This window comes from Oreochromis niloticus, linkage group LG15, assembly GCF_001858045.2.
Source record: "Oreochromis niloticus isolate F11D_XX linkage group LG15, O_niloticus_UMD_NMBU, whole genome shotgun sequence".
Classification (NCBI taxonomy): domain Eukaryota; kingdom Metazoa; phylum Chordata; class Actinopteri; order Cichliformes; family Cichlidae; genus Oreochromis; species Oreochromis niloticus.
Genome location: NC_031980.2, coordinates 29,877,204 through 29,902,660, shown reverse-complemented (window position 1 = coordinate 29,902,660; position 25,457 = coordinate 29,877,204). Strand labels below are relative to the sequence as shown.

Sequence of the window (25,457 nt, the reverse complement as noted above, 5' to 3'; positions counted from 1 at the left end):
GAGGAAGTCATGTGCTTGGCTGAGAGCGCCAAAGACTCTTCACTGGCTGCCCTATCAGCAGTGGGATCTTTTCCTTTTCACTGAAGAAGGAGATGTTATCAGTCCTGATCCCTTTCCTTACTGACAAGCCTGACTGGTTTGATTTTCATCCTTGCCCATCTAAGGAGCTGTTCCAGTCTTTTCATGAACCTTGTTGTGAAATGAGCTGTTTGCAGGACTGTGGTGATGCTGTCCATGTTATCCATCTTATGGCTGGTAGATGCCTGATTGGGATCGCATTCCTTGGACATCAGTCAAGATTACTTTGAAAACTGCTGTGAATGAATAGATGGGCACAAAAGAAGTTGAAGTATAGTATGAGGATTCAGCCGCTAATATATGTAATGAGCTTAGACTCTGCCTTAAATGATTCTTTTCTTTGGTGTTCTTTTATCTTAACCTGTACATGTTTGAGATTATAAATTTCTTTTCTGGTGTGTCTGGCATTAGCCCAACATATTTTAAATGAAAAAAATATCTCCTGAACAAAGCACTCAGAAAACACAGAAAATATGTGAATACTCATGACTGAAAAACAAAAAAACTTTTGGAATCACACATCTTGTTTCACACTGAATTCAGACTGCTGAGTGTTACACGCACACACACACTGTATGTGTGTGTGTGTGTGTGTGTGTGTGTGTGTGTGTGTCTGTGTATATGAAAAAAGGTAACATTAATCCAGATGAATTCAAACAATCTTCTGTGAAACACATACATGCAGGACTCCATTGTGTATCAAGGACAAAATGGATTAGCTGCAATTTGCATAATAAACAAACAAAACAAACATACAAAAAAAGCAAATGTAAATAAACCTTGAAGTGAGTCCTTGTCTGCTTCTGTCCATTTTTATGTACACAGTTTATTAATCAATATTTGTGGGGCATAATTACAGTTGGTTTGCTTGTTGGGAGGTAATGGAGATTAATTAGTGACCTGCAACAAATGCTGTATGTATAAAGGGATAATGAGTGCCGCTTTATGCTTTAATTTTTAAGTGATATGCCAAGTCATCTGAGAAAGTGGGAAATTAACTTTAGACTTTTTAATTGTGCTTTATTCGTTGTTTATGGTTGTTTGTTACTTAAAGTCCCCTGGTGGGTCCATCTTTAAGCTGAAAGTCTCTGAAGCACGGGAGCAGTAATGAAACAGGTCCTGTTGTGTGAGTGGCCTGTCTCTGTGGGACTTTCTTAAGGTGACCTTCCACAGATTAAAAACGCCATTTAATGTCTCTCCATCAAATGCTATATTTGGCTCAAACATTAAAGACTCCTTCACCTATAAGAACCCAGGAAACAATGGAAAGCCACTTCCACTCAGCCTGAAATGCAACTTTTTAATTATACTTTGATTTTCTTTTAATGTAGTCATTCTGTTTTCCTCCTCCACATCTGTACATAGCACATTTATCACAGGCTGGAAAAGCCACCCTCCCTCTGTTCTTTTATTTATATTACAATTGTGGATGTTCTCAGTAATCATATCCAATGTTTAAAATAATGGGGTCAAAGCATGAACAAGGAAACACATGAACTAAAAGTTCAGACTTTGGACTGCTCTAAATGCTCAGATAGTGTTTTTCTACTTTTGGCTGTGTACGATGTCACAGAGAACAGATATGGTCATTTTAGTCACACGTGGAATATGGAATTAAAACTATTTGTTTGGGGCAGAGGATTAACTGATGGAGCTGTGCCCAGACCTATTATAAGACTGAACTGTGGATCACGCGAAGCTTGTCTGGATGAGTCCAATAATGACAAATCTAGAGTTAAGAAGCGGATGTCCTCTTTGGTTTAGCAGTATGAAACAGTAAATGGCCAAAAAATAAAATAGTGATTCATCCAGAGGTGCATTTAACAAAGCACAGTAATATACAATATACACCATATACAGTGCTGTTGGTTTAACATGTAAATTTGGCCACGTCACACACACACAATGCTGAAGCCTTTTTGTGTTGTTTGTGATACATCCAGCATTCACATAGTCATACAAAATCTTGTTTGAACACAAATGTGGTGCTATCAGACTCTAATAAAATTCTAACTGAATGAAGCTGAGCTGAAACAAAACATTGCAATCACATATAATTCACACACTAGGAAAAACCAGGAAAAACGACTTTTACAGAGACACACACTCTAACTGCATTATCTCATGGAAAAGGCATACAGTTGTGCACTCGGATATATGGGCTAATCAATACACACAGCTGGAGATGAAAGCACACTGGGAAAGGCAATCTGTTGAAAATCAGTAACATAACAATTAAACTACATTATAAATGCTCTTGACTTCATCCACTTATCTTTTCTTCACTTGAATAACATCATGATGAAGGATTACTAGTACTTTAACACATTATGTGTCAGCACTTGTTCAGAGGCTGTGGTTGCTTCAGATATTTATTTGTGGTGAGGTTGGTTCAGACCCAGGGAGAGCGATGAAATTCACTTTTAATCATATTAATGTTTTTAATTGAAGTAAGTAAGTAAAATTTTATTTGTATAGCACCGTTCAAGATAAAAACTGCAAAGTGCTTCGCAGAAGCTAAAAAACAACACAAAATAACAGCTTTTAACTTTAGGTGAAGATTTATTAGGAGTTTACAGTTTAGATGTTTGACTGTCTCCTTTCCACAGTGTCTGAACTGATTTCCAGAGGACCTTTAATTAAAAACAAAATCAACCGTGACATCATCCGAAAAAATTAATAAAAGTTGAAATCCTCAAACGCCGCGGAAGTCTGTGTTTTTCACTAGAGCTGTATTGTGTGAGTGCGTGTAGACTTCAGCTGAGACATCCACTATACTAAAAAAATCCCTTGCCCTTTTCCTGACAACATTTCCACAGCCGTGGACCTCCAGTCTGCTCATCCCCCTTAAACTCCACCTCCATCTTCGTATTGGCTCTGCAGGTCTGTTGCGTTCCCTTCTTCGCGCTGCTGTTGGATAATGCCTCTGTCTGTCTTTTTAACTGACACGAGTGGAGCTTTAGTCTCCTCCCAGCGGCAGCAGACGATATTTGAGTGGAGACCACTGGATTGTTGTACATAGAGCCGATTCAGTGTCGTCAATGGGAAGCACGCGAGACGGTGGCAAAGCTAGTTACGGTCTAGATTGAAATCCACAGCTGCACCATGCTCTCCAGGTCTCTCCCGTGTCTGTGGATTACGTTTTGCCTTCATTTATGTTTTTATGTAGACAGCGGAGAAGCACAGAATGCGAAGGAAGGTAAGTTCCTAAAGTTTTCCTCTCTTCCACCCCACTGCAGTTGGAGACGACATTAACATAAATATGTTAAAAATCAGCACATCCTGCCCGTCCTGACATTGAAAGAAAAAATATCTCTTTTTGCTTTTTAATTACTCGGAATTTTAATGTCAGGTTATAACTGAGCAGGGATAACAGGACTGTCTGCTACCAGGCTTTAGTGTAAGCGGTCTCTTGGTGTTTTTACGCACGGCAACTAAACGCTGTAGATTAGGCGCAGAGGCTCCAGTTTTTTATTTTTGTTCCAGCATCAGTGGGTAATCGGCACAAATAACCTGCTCGTTATAGATTAACGGTCTGTCAGGCGTAAGTGGGTTTATATCTCAGCAGCAGTCTCGCCTCGCTTGAAGTGAGTAAGCCTTCTATCAGGACGCAGTTTCGGAGCGTTATTTCCTCCAAAGTATCCTCGGCTTTTGACAGTCGTGTCTGTTCTTGTTTCTTGGAAGGAAAATCCAGTGAAACGATGCGGAGACATGATCTCCCTTAGACTTTCAAGTCGTCCAGAGTCAAAGAAATCGAAGACTAAAATGGAAGGGAATTCAGATACATGATAACAGCTGATAATTGGCGCCTTCATTTAGCCAGAATTGAGTTAAATGACATTTTACGATCGTGTTAGTAAAAGCATAAAGTCACCCGCAGGAACTGGTGTTCGTAGCGGAAAGTATAATGTAATAACCGTAGAGGCTGGAATGGTGTGAGGAATTGTAAATCACAGGTGAATGCGGGATTTCGTACACCTCCATCAGACGTATTATTTATTTTTTTTAAACATGTAAAAAATAAACAAATAAGTAAATATTGATTTTATTGATTGATTTTTTTTTCCCCGGCGGTGCATCGTGACCGCTTCCCGTACCCGTCGTGATGTAGATGTCTGCTAATATTAAATACAATTGAAACAACTTCCTCCATTTTTCGGGAAGCCGCCGTTGTGCTGCTCTGCGCTCTCGCACGCGTCCCAGCTGCCTTCTTCGTCGCGGCCGTCCTTTAAAACTGCGGAGACGCCGCATGTCACACATTGTTTCGCTGTAGTTTTGTGGCCGTCTGGAGCTCAAAATAGCCTTCATCTTTTTGCACTTGTAAGTCCAGGGTAATAAGAGCTACTTTCTTCGTAAGGCAACAACTTTCATGCTAAAATTACTTTTAATTAAAAAAAGGAAAATATATAAATTAGAGACAAATGCATATTTTTTTTTGTAGTGATTCCTATTACATATTCTTCGTTACTGTTTTTGATAGTCAGCTATAAAGTTCCAAGCATGAGGACCTGTCTGCTGCAGTGTGTACCTTCGTTTCTGCGTTTTTTTTTTGCTGCTGGCAGAAATTAGGTCGCGGGTTTGTGCTGTATAGATGTGTGGCCTATCAGTAATTCCAAGGCCCGATGCCCCGGTGAGATTTAACCACCTGCTTCTTGGTTTCCTGTCACTAGTGATTCTGCTGGACTCCAAGGCACAGCAGACAGAACTGGAGTGGATCTCCTATCCTCCCAGTGGGGTAAGTCTGCAGAACCTCCGCATCGAGTGCATGCGGATGTGCTCCATATATCTGGATTTTTTCCCCCTGCTATCTGTGATGTCTCACATATGTGATAGGAATAATAATATGTATGTGCTATAGTCCTCTGCTCAGAGAGCTCTGTCCTGAGGAAAGATGAAGAATGCAAGAGGCTGTTTTCTGCGGCTAAACTCTGCCTGCTCTTGGCATTCAGAGCACAAAGGCCTCAAGCAAACCACTTCTAACTTGCTGATTAAAGTGTATGTGTGTGGGGGGGACTTTTTAAATAAATAATGTGAGCACAAGCAGATAAACTGAGCACCATCATTCTTTAAAGATGTGCTTGTGCGATAAACGGATAATCTACCTTCTCTGCAGTTTTTTGTATACAAAGCTGTCTGAAATGACTATATTTCATAAACCTTTGTCATATTCGTTGCAGTGTAATCACCTGTGGTTTAAGTTTCCTCATTAGACAGCTATCTCTGTGTTATTACTTTGACATTCAAGTTTGTTTTCGTGCGGATGCATTCATGTACAAATCTGTGTTGTGTTCTTTCAGTGGGAAGAGATAAGCGGCTTGGATGAGAACTATACACCCATCCGAACATACCAGGTTTGCCAAGTCATGGAACCCAATCAGAATAACTGGCTACGGACTAACTGGATAGAGAAGGGCGATGCCCAGAGAATTTTTGTGGAACTGAAATTCACCTTGAGGGATTGTAACAGCCTACCTGGTGTGGTGGGCACTTGCAAGGAGACGTTCAACTTGTATTACCAGGAAACAGATTCAGAGGTAGGACGAAGCTTACGGGAGAACCAGTACGTGAAAATAGACACAATTGCAGCAGATGAAAGCTTCACTCAGGGTGACCTAGGCGAGAGGAAGATGAAGCTGAACACCGAAGTGCGCATAATTGGCCCCCTATCCAGGCGGGGCTTCTACCTGGCCTTCCAGGATGTAGGGGCGTGCATCGCCCTGGTCTCTGTCAAAGTTTATTACAAGAAGTGTTGGTCTATCATCGAGAACCTGGCCACGTTCCCAGACACCGTGACGGGATCAGAGTTCTCCTCGCTGGTGGAGGTCGAGGGTATGTGCGTGAGTGATGCCGAGGAGGAAGCCGATAACTCTCCTAAGATGCACTGCAGTGCTGAGGGGGAATGGCTAGTGCCCATTGGGAAATGTATATGCAAAGCTGGATTTCATCAGAAGGGAGACGCATGTGAACGTGAGTCACTTTCACTCATTTATTGATTTATTTTTTATCTAATTTTTGGGAGAAATTCTCAGACTCTTTTTTATTTAACAACATTTTATAAATAATTCAGTTGCATTATGAATTTAACAAAAAAAAAAAAAAAGGTAATGATTTGATTATGCAAAACAGGTGAATGACAATTTAGGCACCAGTGGACGTATAGTTGTGTGTGAAAGTAGGATTACAGGAGCTGGTTTGACAGCAGTAAACTTGCATAAAGTCTAATAATTTGATTTTGTATTAAGCGATTATGAAGGTCTTAATTTATTGACATGATTCTGTTGACACTGGGATTAAATAATATCTCGAGTTTAGCTCCGCAGTTCCCAACACGTCTCTCTGTGTTACTGGCTGGAAGCCAAGACAATCACTAGCAGAATATACAGGTCTAGAGGAAGTCCATCCAGTCACTCAGTATTCTCTGTGACCCGGCCAAATGACCCAGACAGAGTGGGAAAACAAATTGCCGCTGTACTGTGGCATTTTGGCCTCGGGATATTTATGAAGGGAGGCTGGTTTTTGGATTGTTGTGGTGCCGAGTGTTCCACTACAATTACTGATAATGTGCTTTCTGTCACTCTGAACTCCCAGAGGATTACTTCCAGTAGACACCTGACTTGAGCGATAGAAATCACTGCAGATTAAAAGGGGTCGACTTAGGTACTTGGGTCATGGAACCTAAGCAGCGCCCCTTATTAGCCAAACTTTTTCTTTTTTGCAAAGCGAGCAACCTCAATCTAAGCAGCTTATAAGGAGCAGCAGCCAGTAATAATTGAACGGAATGCGTCTAAGAACAAATTAGTGTCCCTGGCAGACAAGCTTTTATGCCATGCTGTCATCCATTAGGGACCCCTCTGAGGGAGGTGTGCTAATGAAATATATTAGACCATGTAATTTAGAGCAACACAGCCTGCCTCAAGTTGTGCTAATGTTAGGAGGCTATCGCTTATCCGACCCCTCAAAACCCCTTCTTATTGTTCTTTTGTTCTTATACGCACACATAAGGTCCGATTGTGCACTCAGGTTGAAAGAAAGCACACAATTTATTTCCACGGGGAGTGTGGTGCAGCGGAACAACCAACTGCTCCGGGTTGTCAGAGTCATTTTAACTACCTTTTATTACATCTTGGTACAGAGCCCTCACAACAAAAGATGGTTGCATGTCTCTATTAATTAATCTGTTAATGTGTCAACTACAACAAATAACCTGCAGATGTGGGCAACAGCACAATGAGTCTATCCTTTAGTCGTTAAAAACCCGAGGGATGCAGGCGCCTGAATGCGTGTGCCGATCAAGATTCCAGTCTTGACACTGCACCTTTATGAGCTTTATCTCTACTGAGGCATGAGATGCTTTTGTATTAAGGGGTAGTTAATCTAAATAAAATGAGAATCACAGTGCACCATCAGCACTTCTTCCAGTGGCTCCACTGACATTAAATTGTCCATTCAGTAGTTTCCACCTAGAACAATCTAAGAGCTATTCAAAGTATTTCTATCAGCTCAACAGCAGAGCAATAAGTCCAAGTATCTGTGACCGTATATAATAAGTGAGATCCTTGAAACCAGTTTGTCTTAGTGCCGTAAAAGTAGCCTACTATATCTTTTGACTGAGAAGATTTTTTTTTCTGTTGATATGTTAACTCCTGGACTTTTAATGTGAAGAGTTAAAATGAAGCATTGCCAACATATGTCTGTTTATATATTTGGTACATTGGAAAATGTATTATACAGAGGGGCAAAGCACAGGGAATTTTAGTATTTAAGTATTTTCTGTGTTGTACTACTAATGGGTTCAGTTTTGCTTTCCCAACTCCTGACAGAGCAAACATCTGAGTGCTCGTTCATTTTAGTGTTTTGGAAAGTTTTAATGATTTTTGCAAATCTAAATGATTCTGCAGTTTAGTGAAACACACTTTGCCTGTCAAGGTCAACCAGTCTTAATCCCGAACCCTGTGATCTCTGAAGATCTTTCAAGTTATTGTTTTTGGCTGACACAAAGCCCCATTTGTGAAAAGGATACATGTTTGAAATAATGTTATCCTTCAATTAAAGTCTCATACATGTATTTTGGCTTTACTTTTATTCTGCTATAATCTTTCCATTTGGGTATGTTAGATAGGGACAGATTACATAAAAACTGACTGACCCTACACCTAACCGTTAATGGGTAGTTGACATTCTAGTTGTTCCTAACGGGTTAAAGCCACTTAAGGATCTAGCCAGGATTACAGTGGTCTTGTAAACACGTGAAAATAATTTCCATTACATTCAATCTTTGCTGAACATGTGTTGCCTTGAATAATGACAACCAAAAGGTGATTTAAGATGTGTTGTAGTTATCTGACAAGCACTTATTGTAAAGCAAACTGACTCCTTAACACACTTCTTAACTGGTCTGTTTTAGAACGAGCAACTGTGCTATGATTATAAAGCGGGCACTGGGAGGGTGGGGGTAGGCCTAAGCGAGTTGAGCTGTCACTCATGTAATTTGAGGAGCCTCTGTGTGGATGCAAAGGCCTTCTCCAAAAGTTGTTGTGATCCACTCATTCATCATCTCTGCCCCCCACCCCACCCCACCCACACCCACACACATACACACACAAAATCCCCCCCTCCCGGTCCGTTGTTAACTCTTTTGTGGCAATCTGCGCCGTGTTCGTTCAGTGATCTCAGCGTAATGGCTGTTGAAAAAGGCCAGTTGAAGTGTCCCCGCAGCCTGCGAAGGCTTCATTTTGCAAAGAAGTGCGTGTTGTGAAAATAGCGCCCATTCATCTGCTGGTTCTGTTTAGCGCTGGCCACTGGTGGCAATGGAGCCACTGAGTCGTTTAAACAGAAAGAGGGCCCTTGTGGGAGGACACTGGTGTCTTTGTTTCGTTCAATCCCGGGAATGTATGTTGTCCAATTTTGACACATCGCATCATTGTGGTACTAAGTAACCAGTGCCTGAGAAATGATTAACTGTTGACCCTGTCCCAGAAAAGGGAGAGACTGCTGTCTGGTGGAAAACAGATAAAACGGGCCATATCTCACTGCTATCGGTGCATGCTAACTAGAGAACTAATGAGAGGATACAGCATCCTGTAGATGCTGGCACCATCCATCTTGACTGTCAGGGAGTTAGACAGAAGTTAGTAGGAGACTGATTGATGATTAAGCCCCCTGAGGGAAAGGGCTGGGATCTGACCGCGACAGCTTACGTGTATGGAAGCCACCAGGCAGCCAGGTCTAGCTCCAGGCTTGGAGAAAAGGCTGTATTTAGCATTTCAAATGAAGCCAAGGAGTCAGGAGGTCCTCATACATCTTGATGCTCCCTTGATTGATAAGGTGTGAATTTAATACACCAAATGGCTGTCTTTTGCCACTGCTCCGGAGCTTAATTATGCAAATGATAGGTATGTGTCGAATATCACAAGAGACCCAAATGGGCCTAAATCACTCAAGATTGAAATAAATTGGTGATGGATGGGATTGCATGCTGTCACTGCCAGTCCCTGTTTCCTGTGAGTAGTAGCATTCTTTCTCAGCCTAGGGCTTTTTCCTACTTGTTGTTTTGGCCTGGCAGGTAGCAGTCTGAGATAAGATGTATTATTTTCTGCTCAGAATGTTTCCACCAATCCTGTTGGCACTACCTTAAAAGTGATCACTTAGGGAAGGACCCCAAGACAAAAACAAAAGCGTTCAGCGCTGCGCCCAATAATAACGTAATAATTAAAGTCATTTATCAAGTAAAAAGCTAGACATCGATAGAATAGCTGATTTCATACAATCGCAGGTGGAGCCATTTCTGAACTTTTGATTGAAAAAGAAAATATATTTTTTTAATGCAAGGTAATTTTGAAAAATGACAGAAAAAATGATCTAATAATCAAATTAGACCATGTCTGGAGGTGTTGTGCTTCTTACTTTAACCAAATTCATTGCATTTCTTTTTTTTTTGCATGAACACTCTGTTCCTCATTTCTAATTTCTAGCATTTTGAGGATCTTCAGTATTACCTCCAAACTCTGCTTCTGTGTGCTTTATATAGGTGGATAAAACAATACAAATAGGAATTGCAGGTTCCGTAGAAAAGAAAACAGTGCTTCAGGTCAATAAAAAGGGTAATATTGTGCTACATTTCAGCTAAAGTTACACTGCTGAAAACAGATGTAGAATTCACTTCCTGACAATTCCTATGCAGATGTTCTGTTTTAATTCCTGCTCAGTAGTAGAGACTAAACCGCAGCTAAGGCATGGGTAAGGAAACTATGTTTGAAAATCATGATTTGCCAAGCTGGAATAAATGAGACTTATATTACTTTCAGATCCAGAGCTTAATTTTTAAATATCCACTACAACATGAGAAGTGAGAGCCTGCCAGCAGGGCTTTCTGGGGGGGGGTCAACATATCAGATTAAACACAAATGCTTCTTTTTACATACAAAACTTGGAGGCTTGACTGCATTGTTTGATTTAGTAAATATTACTTTGAACATTAATATTCCTATTACTTAACATCTTATTCACACATCCTGAAAACTGAGTTTAGAGAAAGCCAGGAGGCTGCCTTTTTCACATCTGTAGACTAGCGGTACTGATGCATTAGACTCTTTGAGCAGCATTAAAAACAAGTTTCATGAAGATATTTAAGCTTTATAGACGCCCTGGGCAGTTTTTGTTTCTTTTCCATTCTTCTCAGCTCAGGTTTATGCCATTTTCACAGCTTGTCTTAGCCAGACATGCCATACATTTTTAGCCTAATTTAGTCTCTGTAGACACAGGACCAGATGGAATGCCAGTTGTACTCTACCACAGAAATTCAGACATTTTTCATGAACTGCTCATCCTAGAACATGTAAAGGTTATCAACACTTGGCAGGCAAACAACTGCAGGAAAGTGATAGATTGACATAAGAAAAAGGAATTAATTAATTAATTTGATCACATTGTTTCATTTAAAAACAGATGCAGCTGGATCCCTTTTGATACTGAATTCTTCTTTTTTTTATTTACCTCTAGTATTGATGCAAACAGGACGGATTTTCTAGTTTTACTGGCTCACCATTCTGAATGGAAGACGTGTGATTATAAGTGCAAACTGGACCAACCGGCTATTTCAAGTCAGCAAGGGAAAGAAAAAAAATCTGACCTGCCAGTTCAAATTTGAGACCCTGCGTTGCACTGCATGAATAGAATCCGAATAAACATTCCTCATTCTCACACAAACAAAAGCATATGGTCAGTTAAAGACTTTGTAACCACCAGAAAGGGAGCGCTTTGTGATTTTGCGACAGATAGCGTTATTTCCAAGGTGACACTGGGGTCCACATTTGGCCATGCGTGAGGTCAGGGAATATTAACTTCATTTACACATGGCTGCAGACCAGCACAGCACCACAATGGAGGCCTGCCTGTTGTGTTTAGTAACGTGAGCACCCAGGCTGACAGGATCCTGTCAAGAAGAAGATGGATGTTTGCACAGTTGACCTCTGCTCACCAGCAGAGTCACCTCTCTGGCTTCCCTCCCCCTGCATGGCAAAAGAGCCCCCCCCTCGCAGTGCAGCGCCCTTCATCTTCTCTCGCTCTTCCATGCTGTTGTCCTGCTTATCTACCCAAACTGTGGCACAGATGTCTTTTTTTTGTAATTGCTTGGTGCTGACTGCTAGAGAGGGATGTGATCAGACAGGAGAAGTCCATGTCGGAAGACATTGTCTTTGTTGTTCTCTGTTGTGTCCCCGTGGCATGAGGGTGAAAGTGATATGTGACGAGGCCTGGGGTCTTGCCATCTTAAGAGGCAGCAGGGAGGGCAGTGTTATCAGTGGGGCTGCTCCTCTGGGAGGCTTCAGACCACTGGCTCTTTGGTTCAGTCTCCCTTTAAGAGGAAAATCAATAACTTATTACATAACTTCTCACTTTTTCCCCCACTTACACCCAGAGGAAGAAGAACTTAAGATGTGCTGAGGAGGGCTCTGTTTCAGGAAATTCAGCTGTTTCTTTTGGATCGTTGTCTGAAAATAAACCATTCTCTGTGAAACAGGAGTTGACATGTTTAGGAATGCAACTGCTAATTATGTTCATTACTAAATTATCTGATAATTACTCAGATTACCTGATTAATTGTGTGGTTTACAAAAAAGGGTCAGAAAATAGTCGTGATTCATTTTCCAACTGTTGATACAAAAGTGAACCAGCCCTGTAGGAGTAGATCTCTACAAGCACTGGCCAAGCTACTCCCTTTCTGTTTCAAGGGAACGCTTTGGCCACAGACTAGTGTTTCATTCCTTTCTGTCATAGCTCTGGAATTGGAGAGGGGTGGGTGGGGGCAGGTTAGAACGGTAGATAATGCTCAGTTGCTGACTGGGGACATTTTAGGTGCTGATTTCGCTTGGGCTCCAGGGGGGCTTTGGATGGGTCAGACCTCTAGACCCCATGTATTCATCCTGAGAATGCAAAGTCTTCATCTCATCTGCAGTGTCTTTTAGCACAGCTCCTTTTTAGAGGTGGCCGCCTCCTTCGTAAAGGTAGCCTGCACGGCTGGGCTTAAGGACCCACTCTCTTGTTTCCATGTGAGTTAAATGAACTAAACAAAAGACGATTAGGCAGGGACATTTTCCATGTCACTGAGAATCCATTTCAAAAGCTTACTCCGCATGATAACTTAAAGAAGCAGAGGCCTCTTAGGAGGACTGTGTGCAGACTCACGATGCAGGCCAGGCAGTGTGAGAGACCATTCACTGATGTAATGCGTTTAATCTTCAAATACTTTTTTTTCTACCAAGACCACGAAATAAATTAGCAGTTGCAATGAAGGAGAAAACAGGTGATTGAGTTTGTTGTTTGCCATTTGTATAGCTGTCAGTGAGGGCTCTGATGAAGTCAATTCCTCTGTGAGGTTCAGCTTAGAGTTAATCTGAAAATGTAATTCTATGTTTTCTCTTCAGCAAAACAAAACCAACTACATTCTTTCTATTTTGGGGATATTGTCCCCTGTCTTATAAAATGACAACAAATGAATGTTATTTCTCGTGCTCAGCTGCTCAAAGGGGGAATTTTACTAAGAGTGATCTAAAACAAATATTAATGAGTTTAAACTTTGTAAAAGCATTTCTTTAACTGCCACTGTAGGAGAATTGGCTTAGATGTCTCCTGCACTTTTTAACTTTGATTTTTGTGACTTAATCAGCTTCTGGCTTTGATCTTTGATGTGAACAACCAAAGCAGGCACTTTCTTCAGGTTTTCTCTGCTTACAGGGCAAAGCTGCATGCCCTCCAACACAGTGTACGGCAGAGCTAATCTTCTTTTTGTTTCTCGTGGAAAGCTACTTATCTCCCACTAAGCACAGGTACCTCGGATGAATGGGCTGGTTGTGCAGATGTGTTGAGAGCAGCAGCAGCCAGACATAATCATTCCAAGTATGCTGGGGTGGGGAGGGTTGGTGGGGGAGAACCATCATAACATGACATCATATTCTTTAACCATTTCGTATGTGTTTCGGTGGCTCCTATTCATTCTTTTTTGGCTCCGATTGTTGAATGCCCTTGCTTCCCTGCTTCCTCCAAAGCCTTTGGGAGGTGTCGCTGTTCAAAATTAGCTTGTTTGAAAAGGGTTTGACATTGAAACTCTATCTCTGCCCCATGAAGAGATTTTTTTTTTTTTACAATAGACTTTGTTCTCATCCTTTTCTGTGTATTTCTGCCACTGTTTCCCTAGGCTGGGCAACTGCCTTGCCTCTCATAGGTGTGAGATTAACATGTCTGTGGGCAAAACCCAGCTGCTGAGCGTCTCTTTTTAACTTATAAATCACTGAGGTGTAGAGTGGTGCACTGGACTCAGAGGAAAGAAGAAAAAATTCAACAAATGCTTGCTGCTCTGCTTGTTATTCCTGTGATCACACTCAAAACCAAAATCATGTTTGAACTGGGAAAAAATACAATAAAATTACAGACCCAAAAAATTCTGCAGTGTTTTATTAGAGGACTTTGGCTACCTCATACCTAATAAATAACGTATGTCATCCTTGAAGGTGCACTCGATTTTTCCAAAATCTTTGCAGCTATAAAAATCCACACATTACCCCTGCGATGAGATCAATTGAGCTGTCCTTTGGCTTTTAAAGTAGACGAAATACACTGTGCTTGGATTTTTCCAGGTCTACATGTCTGTGTAGCTCTCAGATTACTCTAAAGATATACTACCTCTTACACTGCGGCGGAAAACACCACAGGCTTTAGTCCATAAAAGAGATGCAGCCATAGTTCAGCATGCATAAAGCGTCTGATGAAAAACAGAGCCTGATGAATGTCCACGCCGAGGCCTACTATTTATTGAGGCAAGGAACATAAGTCACATCTAATCACAACAATGCACGTAGACCCTGAGCTATATCAGTGCATAAGAAATAAGCTCAGAGAAGGACGTCATCGGCCCGCTCGGTTTTCAGAACATGTCATCATCCTAATTGCATGCCTCGAAAGTAAAACTTAAAAACGTGTAGTTGGATTTGGGTTTTTAAATAGCATTTTATGGTTCCCTGAATATGCAGCTGAAATAGCTAACAGACCATGTTTCTGACAGTATTAATGTTAGCAACAGTAGTGCAGCGTGATAGAAGCGATCAGAAACATTTGAGAGAGAAGAAGAATTTGTTTTACAGGTGGCTCTTGGCATCGGACCACCCAAAATACGTCTGTAGGACAAGGTTAGTCCAAGGATTCAGTGCCTGAAAAATGTCTTTTACTTAAAACATGTTATTACATTACTTGGAGAGTCGGTAGTTTTTCATCAGCAAATATATTGTGTTTAGGGAACATTTAACATGTAAGCATGGGTAGATTAAACTGCCATGGAGAAAAAATGAGCAGTCAGTCTTATATTAAACCCAGTTCCTCACACTATCTTGGAAACATGTCTGGTGTTTCTGTCCTTAAATATTTTAGCACACCCATTTAGGAATACAAATCTTGTATCCACAACTCTTATGAAATAAGGGCCTTGAAAACAGATTTCAAGCCATATCCTTAAGAAAGGTGTGAACAGGCCACCTATTTAGGGTTAGGGTTAGGTTTACAATTATCCCCCAAACTCTGTAATCAGCTGCAGAATATAAATAAAACTTCCAGCAATACACAGCCTTGTGTGCCAACTGACAGTGAATGTCAGAATCATGCAGACAATGGAAAAGACACTGGGAGGAAACAGAGTCATAAACCAGAGGCGAAAGGCGCCACATATGGTACCATACCGTGCCTGTGTTTAGAGTCGATATTTATAAAGACATTTCCCTATCGCTGTGGCTTCGGCCACAGAAAACAGTGTGTTTTTTTTAAATAAGAAAATAAACAGTTTCCCTTATCACACTTGACCCGTTCCACCTGGCATTCATCAGTGGCTGTGCATGTTGGTCCTGTCGGCTGCTTTCCTCCCTCTGGCTCTTTTATCACTCTAATGGGGTGCTATCTCCAGGCTGCTCTCTCCGGGTCTCCGCAGCCCAGCTCGGCTCACTTCAGCATACATTCTTTCCACATCCATCCTGACACACGGGCGGATTTAACACATAATCAGGCTGGACGGGAGGGCAGTCGAAGAAGAAAGGGGGAAGGCCTGGCCCTGACAGGACTCATCATGCGAAGACCGTGGAGACAGAAAGGCCCGCACTAGTCATTCTCACTTTGGCTCTGGCAGTGTGCAAAAAACAGACAGAGTCTCCCACATTCCCACACTCCAGCTCACTTTTAGACCTGTCTGCAGGAATATTGAGACAGATGGGGGGGAAACTCAATATCCCAGCTGCCCTGTTTGGACCAACTTGTCCCCTCTTTGCTCAGTAGGAACAAGGATTGTAACCTTAATTGGATTTGTGGGTTGTAAGCAAGTAAGAAAATCAGTTTCCAATTCTTTTAAGACAGACTATCATTGGCAGGTTTTTCTAATACTGGTGGCAATATAAGATATTTTTGAAAGCAATCAAATATCACATATTATTGCATGGCATACATATCTTATATGCAAAGATCCCATCTATTCACATTGATCTGCTTTGCCACACGAATCTGTATAGTTACCATTTTTCCTCTATCCATATCCACACTAGTTGTCATCAATGCCTTTACAGTAAGTCCTAAATACTATATATACATGGATCATAAACAAAATATGACATTTATAGCTCATTTATCTAGGCAAACACACAGAGCCACCTACCTCATTCCTTAGAAGGACATACAGCACTAAAGATCTGCCTCTGTCTAGGCCTGTCATGGTGTCTGGTCCAGTTTAAGGGCACACCCAAACCATCATATGCAACAGTGTTTGAACTCTTGCACCACACTCTGCCTCTCTGTCTTCTTGTATAAATCCTCATTTCAGATCTTTTTTGCTCAGAATATTTTTTGTGCATCAATAATTAAACAATCACATGGGTTTTTGTACTTCATCCTAAATGAAACTCTGAGTGCCTGCATAGTAACGCAACATGTATATAATGCTGTGCTTCCAAAGTTACCTCAAACCAAACTCTGTCAGATTTTGACCAGCTGTTGATACTTTGCTCTTTTTAATTATTGATCTTAGAGACTCATTTCAGTTGGCACTTTACCAGTCAGCCAATGCAAACACAGCACAAAAAACAAACCCAGGAAAAGCACTAAAGGGCCAAATTTGAATTCCAGTTTGTCATCAAAGTCAGAAGATTAAGTGAAGGGAAAAATAATGCCCCCCCCCAAACAAGAAAATAACCATTTTCTATTTTGGCCAAAGAGGGATATGTCAGGCTGCCGAATAAGGAACCAATACCACCCACCACCCCCACACCCCCGTCTGTCACCCAGAGTGTCATGACACTGCTGAAGCCTGAGAAAAATTGGATGTAATTCAGGAATGTTAAGAAGCTCAACTTAAAGGGAAAAGGAATAAACGGAGAACTTGGAAGAATACAGAAATCTGTTCCCCTGTCTTCTCTTGTATATGTGTGTCTGAATAAGATAAGGAGACTTTGGTTTACTCTCTGGGCCAGTGCCTGCCCCGATAGAGACACTAAAGTCGCAAGAGTGTTTGATTATCTGCATCCCGCCTCTCTGAGGACCTCTCCTTTGTCATGCCCCTCTTCCTGGTTCTGTGTAAAATTGCTGACTGCAGCTTGCCCCCCTCCCCCCATCACATCAGTGAATGAAACTTCTTGACCACTGGATGGGAAATTACAGATGCTGGCTCTGTATACTCCCGAGGAACCGACTGGAATGTAAGACTTTTCTCTCTCTCGCTCTTTCTTTGTGCTAAACCTCAGCCCAGTTCTCTAAGGACTCGCTAATTTCTTAGAGTCGTAAATAGGCTTGCTGTTGTGTCTGCTGCTCAGCTTCTTTAACAGGCCCTGTGTCAAGCTGGCAGTCAGCCTTTATCTGCACAAGAAGAAAATCAGACTTACATAAATGGGCCCTTCCCCAAAGAGTCTCTCCGAAACACTTCATCCCTACAAATGTAATTACACGACGGACTGCGAGTCGCCTTGTCAAAGTCACTGCAAGTTGTAAAGTGAACGGAGTCCAGAGTTTGTGCAGTGTTTTTACATGTTTGGGTGTCAGTGTTTGCTACTAAGGTGTCAGTCAAATTGTCAGTTAAGAAAGCTACTGGGTGAACAGACTCTGTACAATTGCTTCACAGCTATATCCTTCCAAAGAAAGTGTTGCTAGATGGTCAGTGGAGAAAGAACGTCTCGCTTACTATCTTCCCAACTAAGAATGTCTCTCTTTGGCATCTGGTGCCAGGAAAAAGGGAACTTGCCAGCAGTGAGTCACCGTGCTGCTGCTGGGACAGGAATGCTGGGATAGGATGGCTGTGTTTGTACTTGTCACTCATCTTGCTGCTAGTGATGGGAAGAGCTGCAGAACCACTTAGTTGCCCATGTCATACAGGCATTCTCATTTGCTGCCTTGTTGCTTCTGTAAACGTTTCTGGGTGCCAAACCCGGTCAGGCACACTGATAAACACACGGGCTGTCACTGAAAAGAAACAAAAGCATAGAAACCGAACCAAGTCCCGAGCACAAAATGCAAGTTGAGTTTATTACAAAAAAAAAATAAAAAATTTGGGAATTATTTTTGTAGTTTGATCAGGATCTCCTCTGTCCACATTTGACATACTTAAACCCTTTTACTGTTACTTTTTCATGTGGAGGATAGCGCTACAGAATTACTTGTTGAAGGCTGGTAAAAGCCTACATTAGGACCGTAGTGTCCACCTAAAATGTTAATGTCCTCTTCACATCCTGTAGTTGCTATTTTTAGAGTCTTCATTTGCTTCCTTGGTTAGGTAGTCCATTAGGTATGGGTAGAAATATACTCACAACGAGCAAGGGAGAAGGGAAACTTTTTCTTGAGCATTCAGTCTCTATTTTCTAGTTTCTGTTAAGGTCAAATTGGGCAATGCTGCATTTTACACAGTGCTACTAAAGGGAGGGGGTTATTGCACTGGACTTCAGCATGAAGCAAATAGAAATAAGAATTAAATCCAGAGAATTTAGAGATACATTAATGCTTGATTTGGACATCTGTCGGCGTCTACGTTACAACTTAAATCGTAACCGGGAAGTCCTTTTAACCCTATGCCATAGCTTTCCACATAACCTGACATGCACCTCCTGAAAAATGTAACCACTTGTCAGGTCGATGCTGCCCGCAATGACTTGAATGGTGTACAGTGTAGCTGCAGCATAGGGTTAAAAGGTGTTTCCAGTTACGCCATAGATTTCCCCCAGAAGTCTAAATCTAGCTTAACAGGCAGTTTATGCTTGCTGTTGTCATCAGTGCGGTGTGGTGCAGTGTCCCTTGGTATTGTTTTGCCTTGTGATGCACCTCTCAGTTTTTTGTAACCTGGCATACGCAGTGCAGATGGACTGGAGGCACAAGCGCTCAGGTCAGTCTCTACGGGAATTTCTATGATACAGTTGGCAAAGTGCCAGTGTGTTGACCATGGAATTTACTTGGAGGCCTTGATAAAACATTAATAAACCGTTCAAAGAATATTAAGAAACTTTAACAGACTTTTAAAACAAAACTTTCAGCTTTGATGGATTATAAACATGGGCTGACATTTTTATACGGTGGTTACAAAGGAAATTCAGGAGTGTATTGTGAGGCATTTGATGTGAGTTTTGGAAGAAACCCAAACAGGTTAAGTGGTTTGTAAGTTTATATAAAATCTCATCCTGAGGTTAAACATAGTTAAATGTTTAGATGTAAGTATAGAGGGAACACGTTATGGTTTTTGCTCACATTTGAGCTCCTCTCGCCTTTTTCGTGCTTGTTTGCCTCTAACAGTTACAGCAGCTGAGTGAGACTGCTGCGCTCACAGACGGAGCTCTGCGCTTCACACGACTATATTTACGATAGCCCCTCTCTATGAAATCACACAGACTGAAGAGTCAGGGATTACTTTTACAATGGGCATGACGTGTTACTCTGTCAGTATATAAATATATATGTCAGAAAATGTGGAAAAGCAGTGTTATAACATCAGAACATGTTTAACTACCAGCACCTTGAATTTGGGAACTAGAATCAGTCATGAATTCTAACTGATAAGAAACACTGTAACATTAACATGTGAGTCACGTTACAATAAACGAGTTATTCAGTGTTTAATTTTGAAAGCCGTCCTCTTTGAAGGCCCGCATTGTTATTCTGTACTCTGGAGGGGAGGGAGGTGGCTGTGGGGGTCTCAGTCCAAGCTGGGTGTTTCCCCCTCTGCACACAGGCCACCCAGCAGTTGAGCTCTCAGAAACCAAAGGCAAACAGACACGCTGGCTTATCAGAATGTTAGAAATCCCAGCATGCTGAGCAAAGGCAGTGAGATCTAGCAGTTTTGAACCTGCTGTAGAAAGCATCATTATCAGCATTTATGGGGAGTGTTTACACTGAGGATCAGGTACTAGACATGGTTTATTCTGCTGTAAGTCAAGCGTTGTCATGAAAACTGTGCATTAAATCAACAACAACAACAATATAGAACTTAGATATGAAGATTAAACACTTCCATTGATAAGTTTTGCCTGGTCAGCATTAAAGGCCCACTGCTGACAGCCTTTCCATGGCTCTGTTTTCAATTACTGGCCAAAAAAGGTAAAGAAAAAAAGATTAAAGATAAAATCATGTTGTTTTTCATCTTGGGAAAACAACAACAAAAAAAACCTTTGTTTCACAAAACTGTGGCACCCTGATAAATAGAGAATGACAGGGCTTTCATGTAGCTGAAATGGGGATACCCTGAGCCTTGGCCTCTTTTTCATGCTGGTCTGGAAGTGTTAAAACCAGAATACTCTGATTTATCTGTCCTTCTTATTACAAATCTGTCTCAAGAGAAGGTGGCCAAAGGAAATTAAAAGAAAGAAAGAAAAAGCTAGCGGAACAGAATCAAGATTTGGAATAGGGGGCAGCAAGCATGAAAATCATCGCTCATTTCCCCCTGTGGCTCATGAAAAATGCATTTTTAGTATAATTTGTTAGTTTGTATGCAGTGCTGTATAGATTTCTTTCAGATTGTTTGTAAAGTCACGTGGCCTAGATTGCAGTTTTTTCACCATGCTTTTGCTGCGTTTTGCACACGCACAGCCAGCCAGTGTGGATTAGCTGAGTTCCAGGCTAAAATTGCATTTCCCTGAATAGAGATTTGACTCTTTGCTAGTCCTTAAACGTTTACTGTGTGTTTCGCACTGGGTTGGTATGAGTCACTATATCTGGTGGCATTACTTGGAACCAGAAAATCATTTGTATGTGTGAATTAGTTAGGGTTAGGAGCATCATTCTTAATATCCCACAACACAAATAGCGATCAGTCATATCAGCAGCCTTCTTTGCTTACCTACTCGGTCAGAGGTAAAGCACTGAAATGATCAATTTGCTCGAGCTTGATACAGTACATATGCTTTTCTGTCTACTGAAGAATATTTCCTCTCACAAATATGAGCCGTTGTAAACAAGTGAAACCCCTTCGCTGACCTGTGGATTCATCGGAATAAAAATGGTCTTGTTATTTCCCTCTCAGGTAGGAGTTCATCTCTGGGCAAAAGCTTCAACCTGAGATTTGCAGTGCCGTTTCACAGCTAAGCCTGCTTGATGAAGCCCGAGGGGGCAGGCTCGCTCAAATTCTGGCTGCATCGAGATGTGAACGCAGTGGTTTGTTCTGTCATGCCCCCTCCATGATGGGAATTCAGCTATGAAGCTAAGACTCTTTGAGGCTCTGTTTGCACAGGACTAATATCACCTCGAGACATTCAGTGATTTGTAATGACTGCTGAGATCATCAGTGAATATGATCCTGGCTCAGCTGGGACATAGCAAATCAAATTCTGAGAATTTCAGAGAGCTGTCGACTTTATGGTTGGGGATTGTGACAGGTTATATCTCATACCTCGTCTTTAATGGATTATGCAGTATGTTACTCAGGAGTTGTTTGCATTGTCAGACATATAATTGATTCTGTTAACTCTCAGAAGCCTAAGTCTCCCTTAATATGTATATAGTGCTGTATAAAAAGTAGTATCTATCTATCTATCTATCTATCTATCTATCTATCTATCTATCTGTCTGTCTGTCTGTCTATATTAGCACAATGCAGAATTATAGTTGGTGGTCATTTTAATGTCTTGTCTGGTGGTGGTGTAACTCAGTAGTGTCAAGTTTGAATAATTATTCTATATCAGATATTACAACTGATCACACAACCTTGGTGATGATGGGTAAAAATCAATCACCTACAGTTTTTTTTAATTGGTTTGGCACTATTTTCATAACTAAAGTGTGCATTTTCAAATCTCTCAGTACAAAACTCACATTTGATCACATTTGTAACACCACTAGTCATTCTTTCAAATCAGATGTCATGATTTCATAGCATTTGCACATATTTACATTCCACGTAATCATTGTATCAGAACACATGATCACTGTGATATAGTTTGAGAACATTTGCTTTAATCACCCAAACAAAACAGTAAGCTCTTTTTTCAACTTAGTACTTTTACCAATCATTTCATTCAGGAGAAAATAATACAAGGTAAGCGATTCAAATTGTCCTTGGTGATGAATGAGTGTAACTGAACTGTAAAACTGTACACAGCAAATATTACACTTATGTTCAGACATAAAAAAAATTATATAACTATACATATACATATACATACACACAGACACACACACACACATGAAAAAGGGAGAAAAAAAACAAGTCATTTACATAAGCAAAATATATTTTCATTTTATTTTATTCTCATCACTTTTACACAATTAATCAAGCCGGTCATTAACATTGGGCCATAAATTTTCATCAACATCACAGTGGATGTCTTCATTGTTCAGGCACCGTGGGAAGAATCTCCTGGCATGACGAATCCAGGCTTGACATTGCTCAGCAGTTATATCACCACAAGCTTCACACATGGCTTGAAGAAGGGAGACATGCTCATGGGGATGGCGATCATACACCTTCCACCTCCATGTAGAGAAGAATTCCTCAATTGGGTTGAGGAAAGGGGAATATGGTGGAAGATAGAGGGTCATGAAGCGAGGATGTGTTTGAAACCATTCCTGAACCAGCTGTGCATGGTGGAAGCTGACATTGTCCCACACAACAACATAGACGATGTCTTCTCCCTGACAGGCCTGCTCCAGTTCATTTAAAAAAACTATCAGGTGTTCAGTGTTGTATGACCCTAGAACTGGTCTACAGCCTACCACACCATCTTCAGATATAGCTGCACACATTGAGATGTTTCCCCCACGTTGTCCAGGGACTTGGATGGTAGCCCTTTGTCCAATAAGGTTACGTCCTCTGCGTCTAGTTTTTGCCAGATTGAAACCGGCCTCATCAACGAAAATATACTTGTGATGATTCACAGCAGCGTCCAGCTCCATCACCCTCTAAAATGATAATTTAGTTAGTTTTTTTTTACAACTAATAGTTGTCAGTACTGTTACAGTAATTGCATGCCAGTTTAGTGTTGTACCTGAATATATTCTGAACGCAGTTGTTTCACCCGGACATTGTTCCTCTCAAAAGGAACCAAGTAAATTTGTTTCATGGAAACTTGGTGCTTCTTCAAAAGCCGGGCAATCGTTGGAAGGCTAATTGATGGCACATTGGCAAAGGTGTCATTGCTGTTCTCAATAGCCTGTTTGATTTCAGACAGCCGTATGTCATTCCTTGCCCTGACCATGTCCACCACAGCCAACTCCTGCTGGTCAGTCAAAACACGTGGGCGACCACCACCAGGTTGTCTCCTGTTAATTCTGAGGACAATCATATACTGTCAATATTGAAGTATTACCAATCACATTACTGTAAACTGACAATTACATGTTGTTCATCTATACAATAGGGTACTATTTTTTAGAAGTGAAGTTGCTATAGCAGACATACCGGTTTTCTTGGCGAAAAGTTTGGATGATAGAGCTGACAGTTGACCTTTGTAAATTAGGCTGTACCAACCTGGCAGCCTCAGCCATGGTAAAGCCTCTGTTAACCACATGGTCAACAATGATGGCCCGGACTTCATTAGAGATGATGGTGCGTTGAGCACCACCACCTCTTCCTCTTTGTCCGTGCCCACCTCTCTGTCGAGGAGCACCACCACCTCTTCCTCTTTGTCCGTGCCCACCTCTCTGTCGAGGAGCACCACCACCTCTTCCTCTTTGTCCGTGCCCACCTCTCTGTCGAGGAGCACCACCACCTCTTCCTCTTTGTCCGTGCCCACCTCTCTGTCGAGGAGCACCACCACCTCTTCGATGAAGGTTTCCTCTCCCTACGAGTCTATCCTGCTCCATATTTGAACAGTGCAAAGTCTCAAACACAGTTCTACTTATATGGTAACTAATTGTGATCATCAGGGGGAAACAATTAGCAATTAGTATTTCTAGATTGAAAGCTCTTGCAGCAATGTGTAACTTACAAATGACCAGACAACAATCAGTCAAGTTGAAAATCCATGGACATAATGAATGATTCATTGATTAAACATTAAGATCAGTTGAATTGAATGACAGACAAATGTATTAAACTGAATGATAAGAGATGCAAATCAAAAATTTTATAGGGATAACATTATGAAAGGCAGTAACTGTGAACGAAACATTTATTTAGATGAAACACTTATTTTGTGTAGTGAAAAGGATATTTTGCCATTATGTGTATTGTACTAACACAATTGGAAATATGCTGAAATGTTTGAAAAAGGTGCACTTTTGATGATCTGTTGCGATATAAGTACGAAGAGTTTTGAAAATGTACCAATTGCTTGTGGAAACTGCGCCAAACCAATTAAAAAAAACTGTAATCCCAGACATAACTCCAAACTGGCATCTGTGATTCATATGGAAGTTTTTGAAATGTAAATATAGTTGGAAATCGGTCCGATGAGGAGATCAGAGAGCAAAGCCCAGTCTTTTACATTAATTTGTAGCTACCGTTGCTTTGCAGTCTTGCATATTAGATATAATATATCTAGTACTGCCTTGAAATACAATTTTCTAGGCTTTGGAGCTTCAGTAGTAATCTACAACGAATAATCAAACCTGCAAGTGAGGAAGGGCGAAGAGGAGGGGAAGGGTGTTTCTATGTAAAATGATCACTCAGAGAAAAAAGTTAGAAGCAGCAGAAAACATTTCACTTTTTCTTCTCCCACTGTCCACTCTGTCACTCTCTGAAGCTTTACTGTTTGCTCACACAGCAGAGATGTATAGAGAGAGAGTGAGAGAGCACATCCTATCCAATAAGAAAGACTGAAAAGATTATGAAAAAGGGCTGATTTTTGTAGCCAAGTGAGCAAAAATGCAGTGTGGTTATACTGTTCACAAAACATACTTATTGCAAACTAGTCTGTGCATTCAAAGCAAAGGTAGGAAACATTGCATGCGTGGGATTTGTGTGAGACATCTCAGGTGCAATTATCACTACCCCTCCCAAACCTAAAAATCTCTGGTTTAATCTCAATTAGCCCCGAAGGAAATGGATTATAAATTGTTTATTGTTACATGTTCTTACATCATCTGCTTGCATGTGCAAAGCACAGGCACAAACAGATAGGCACAGGCTGTACTTGCATTTATATAACACTTTTTTAACCTTACTGACGAGTCACCTGTTTTAGTTTGTTTGAATAAGTTAAACATTATTTGATTATTCAATAGGCATTAAATAAACTGTCAGCTGTTTAGATTACTCGTTATTTTTAAAGCCACATATTTGCTATCTATTTAAATGTGATGTGATAACAATACGCTCTGTTCTCTGTTTTTACTGCTGATTGGACAAAATCAAACACCTGAAGCACTCCAGCTGTTGCCCTGGGCAGCAGAGCATTATTAAGACCTTTCTGAGCGTTTCCTGACATTCTGTACAGGAAATGCATTCATTA

At 41.0% G+C, this 25,457-nt stretch overlaps 2 protein-coding genes across 10 annotated transcripts in view; one reads left to right on the top strand and one right to left on the bottom strand.

Annotated features, from left to right (window-relative positions):
- Window positions 1–3,068: 3,068 nt before the first annotated feature.
- epha7 (eph receptor A7) overlaps window positions 3,069–25,457 on the top strand; it is an 86,325-nt gene continuing 63,936 nt past the window's right edge. For 3 of the 4 annotated variants that reach the window (XM_025899309.1, XM_025899308.1, XM_013276216.3), the window contains exons 1-3: window positions 3,069–3,277; window positions 4,749–4,813; window positions 5,376–6,045. In XM_025899309.1, the coding sequence (XP_025755094.1) occupies window positions 3,184–3,277; window positions 4,749–4,813; window positions 5,376–6,045 (829 nt within the window). In that variant the 5' untranslated portion in view covers window positions 3,069–3,183. The remainder of the gene's footprint in view (window positions 3,278–4,748; window positions 4,814–5,375; window positions 6,046–25,457) is intronic. The other variant, XM_005457908.4, reaches the window with a different exon arrangement.
- Window positions 22,004–24,377, bottom strand: LOC109194838 (uncharacterized). Of its 6 annotated transcripts, none has more exons than XM_025899311.1 (4): window positions 23,727–24,377; window positions 23,465–23,630; window positions 23,052–23,334; window positions 22,004–22,965 (listed from the first exon to the last, which is right to left on the bottom strand). In XM_025899311.1, the coding sequence occupies exons 1-4, from the start codon at window positions 24,049–24,051 to the stop codon at window positions 22,333–22,335; spliced, it is 1,407 nt and encodes a 468-aa protein (XP_025755096.1). In that variant the 5' UTR covers window positions 24,052–24,377; the 3' UTR covers window positions 22,004–22,332. The 6 variants fall into 6 exon arrangements, with proteins under 6 accessions (XP_025755096.1, XP_019201308.1, XP_025755095.1 ...); XM_019345763.2 differs by having other exon boundaries at window positions 23,465–23,774; window positions 23,823–24,377; XM_025899310.1 differs by having other exon boundaries at window positions 23,465–23,726; window positions 23,823–24,377.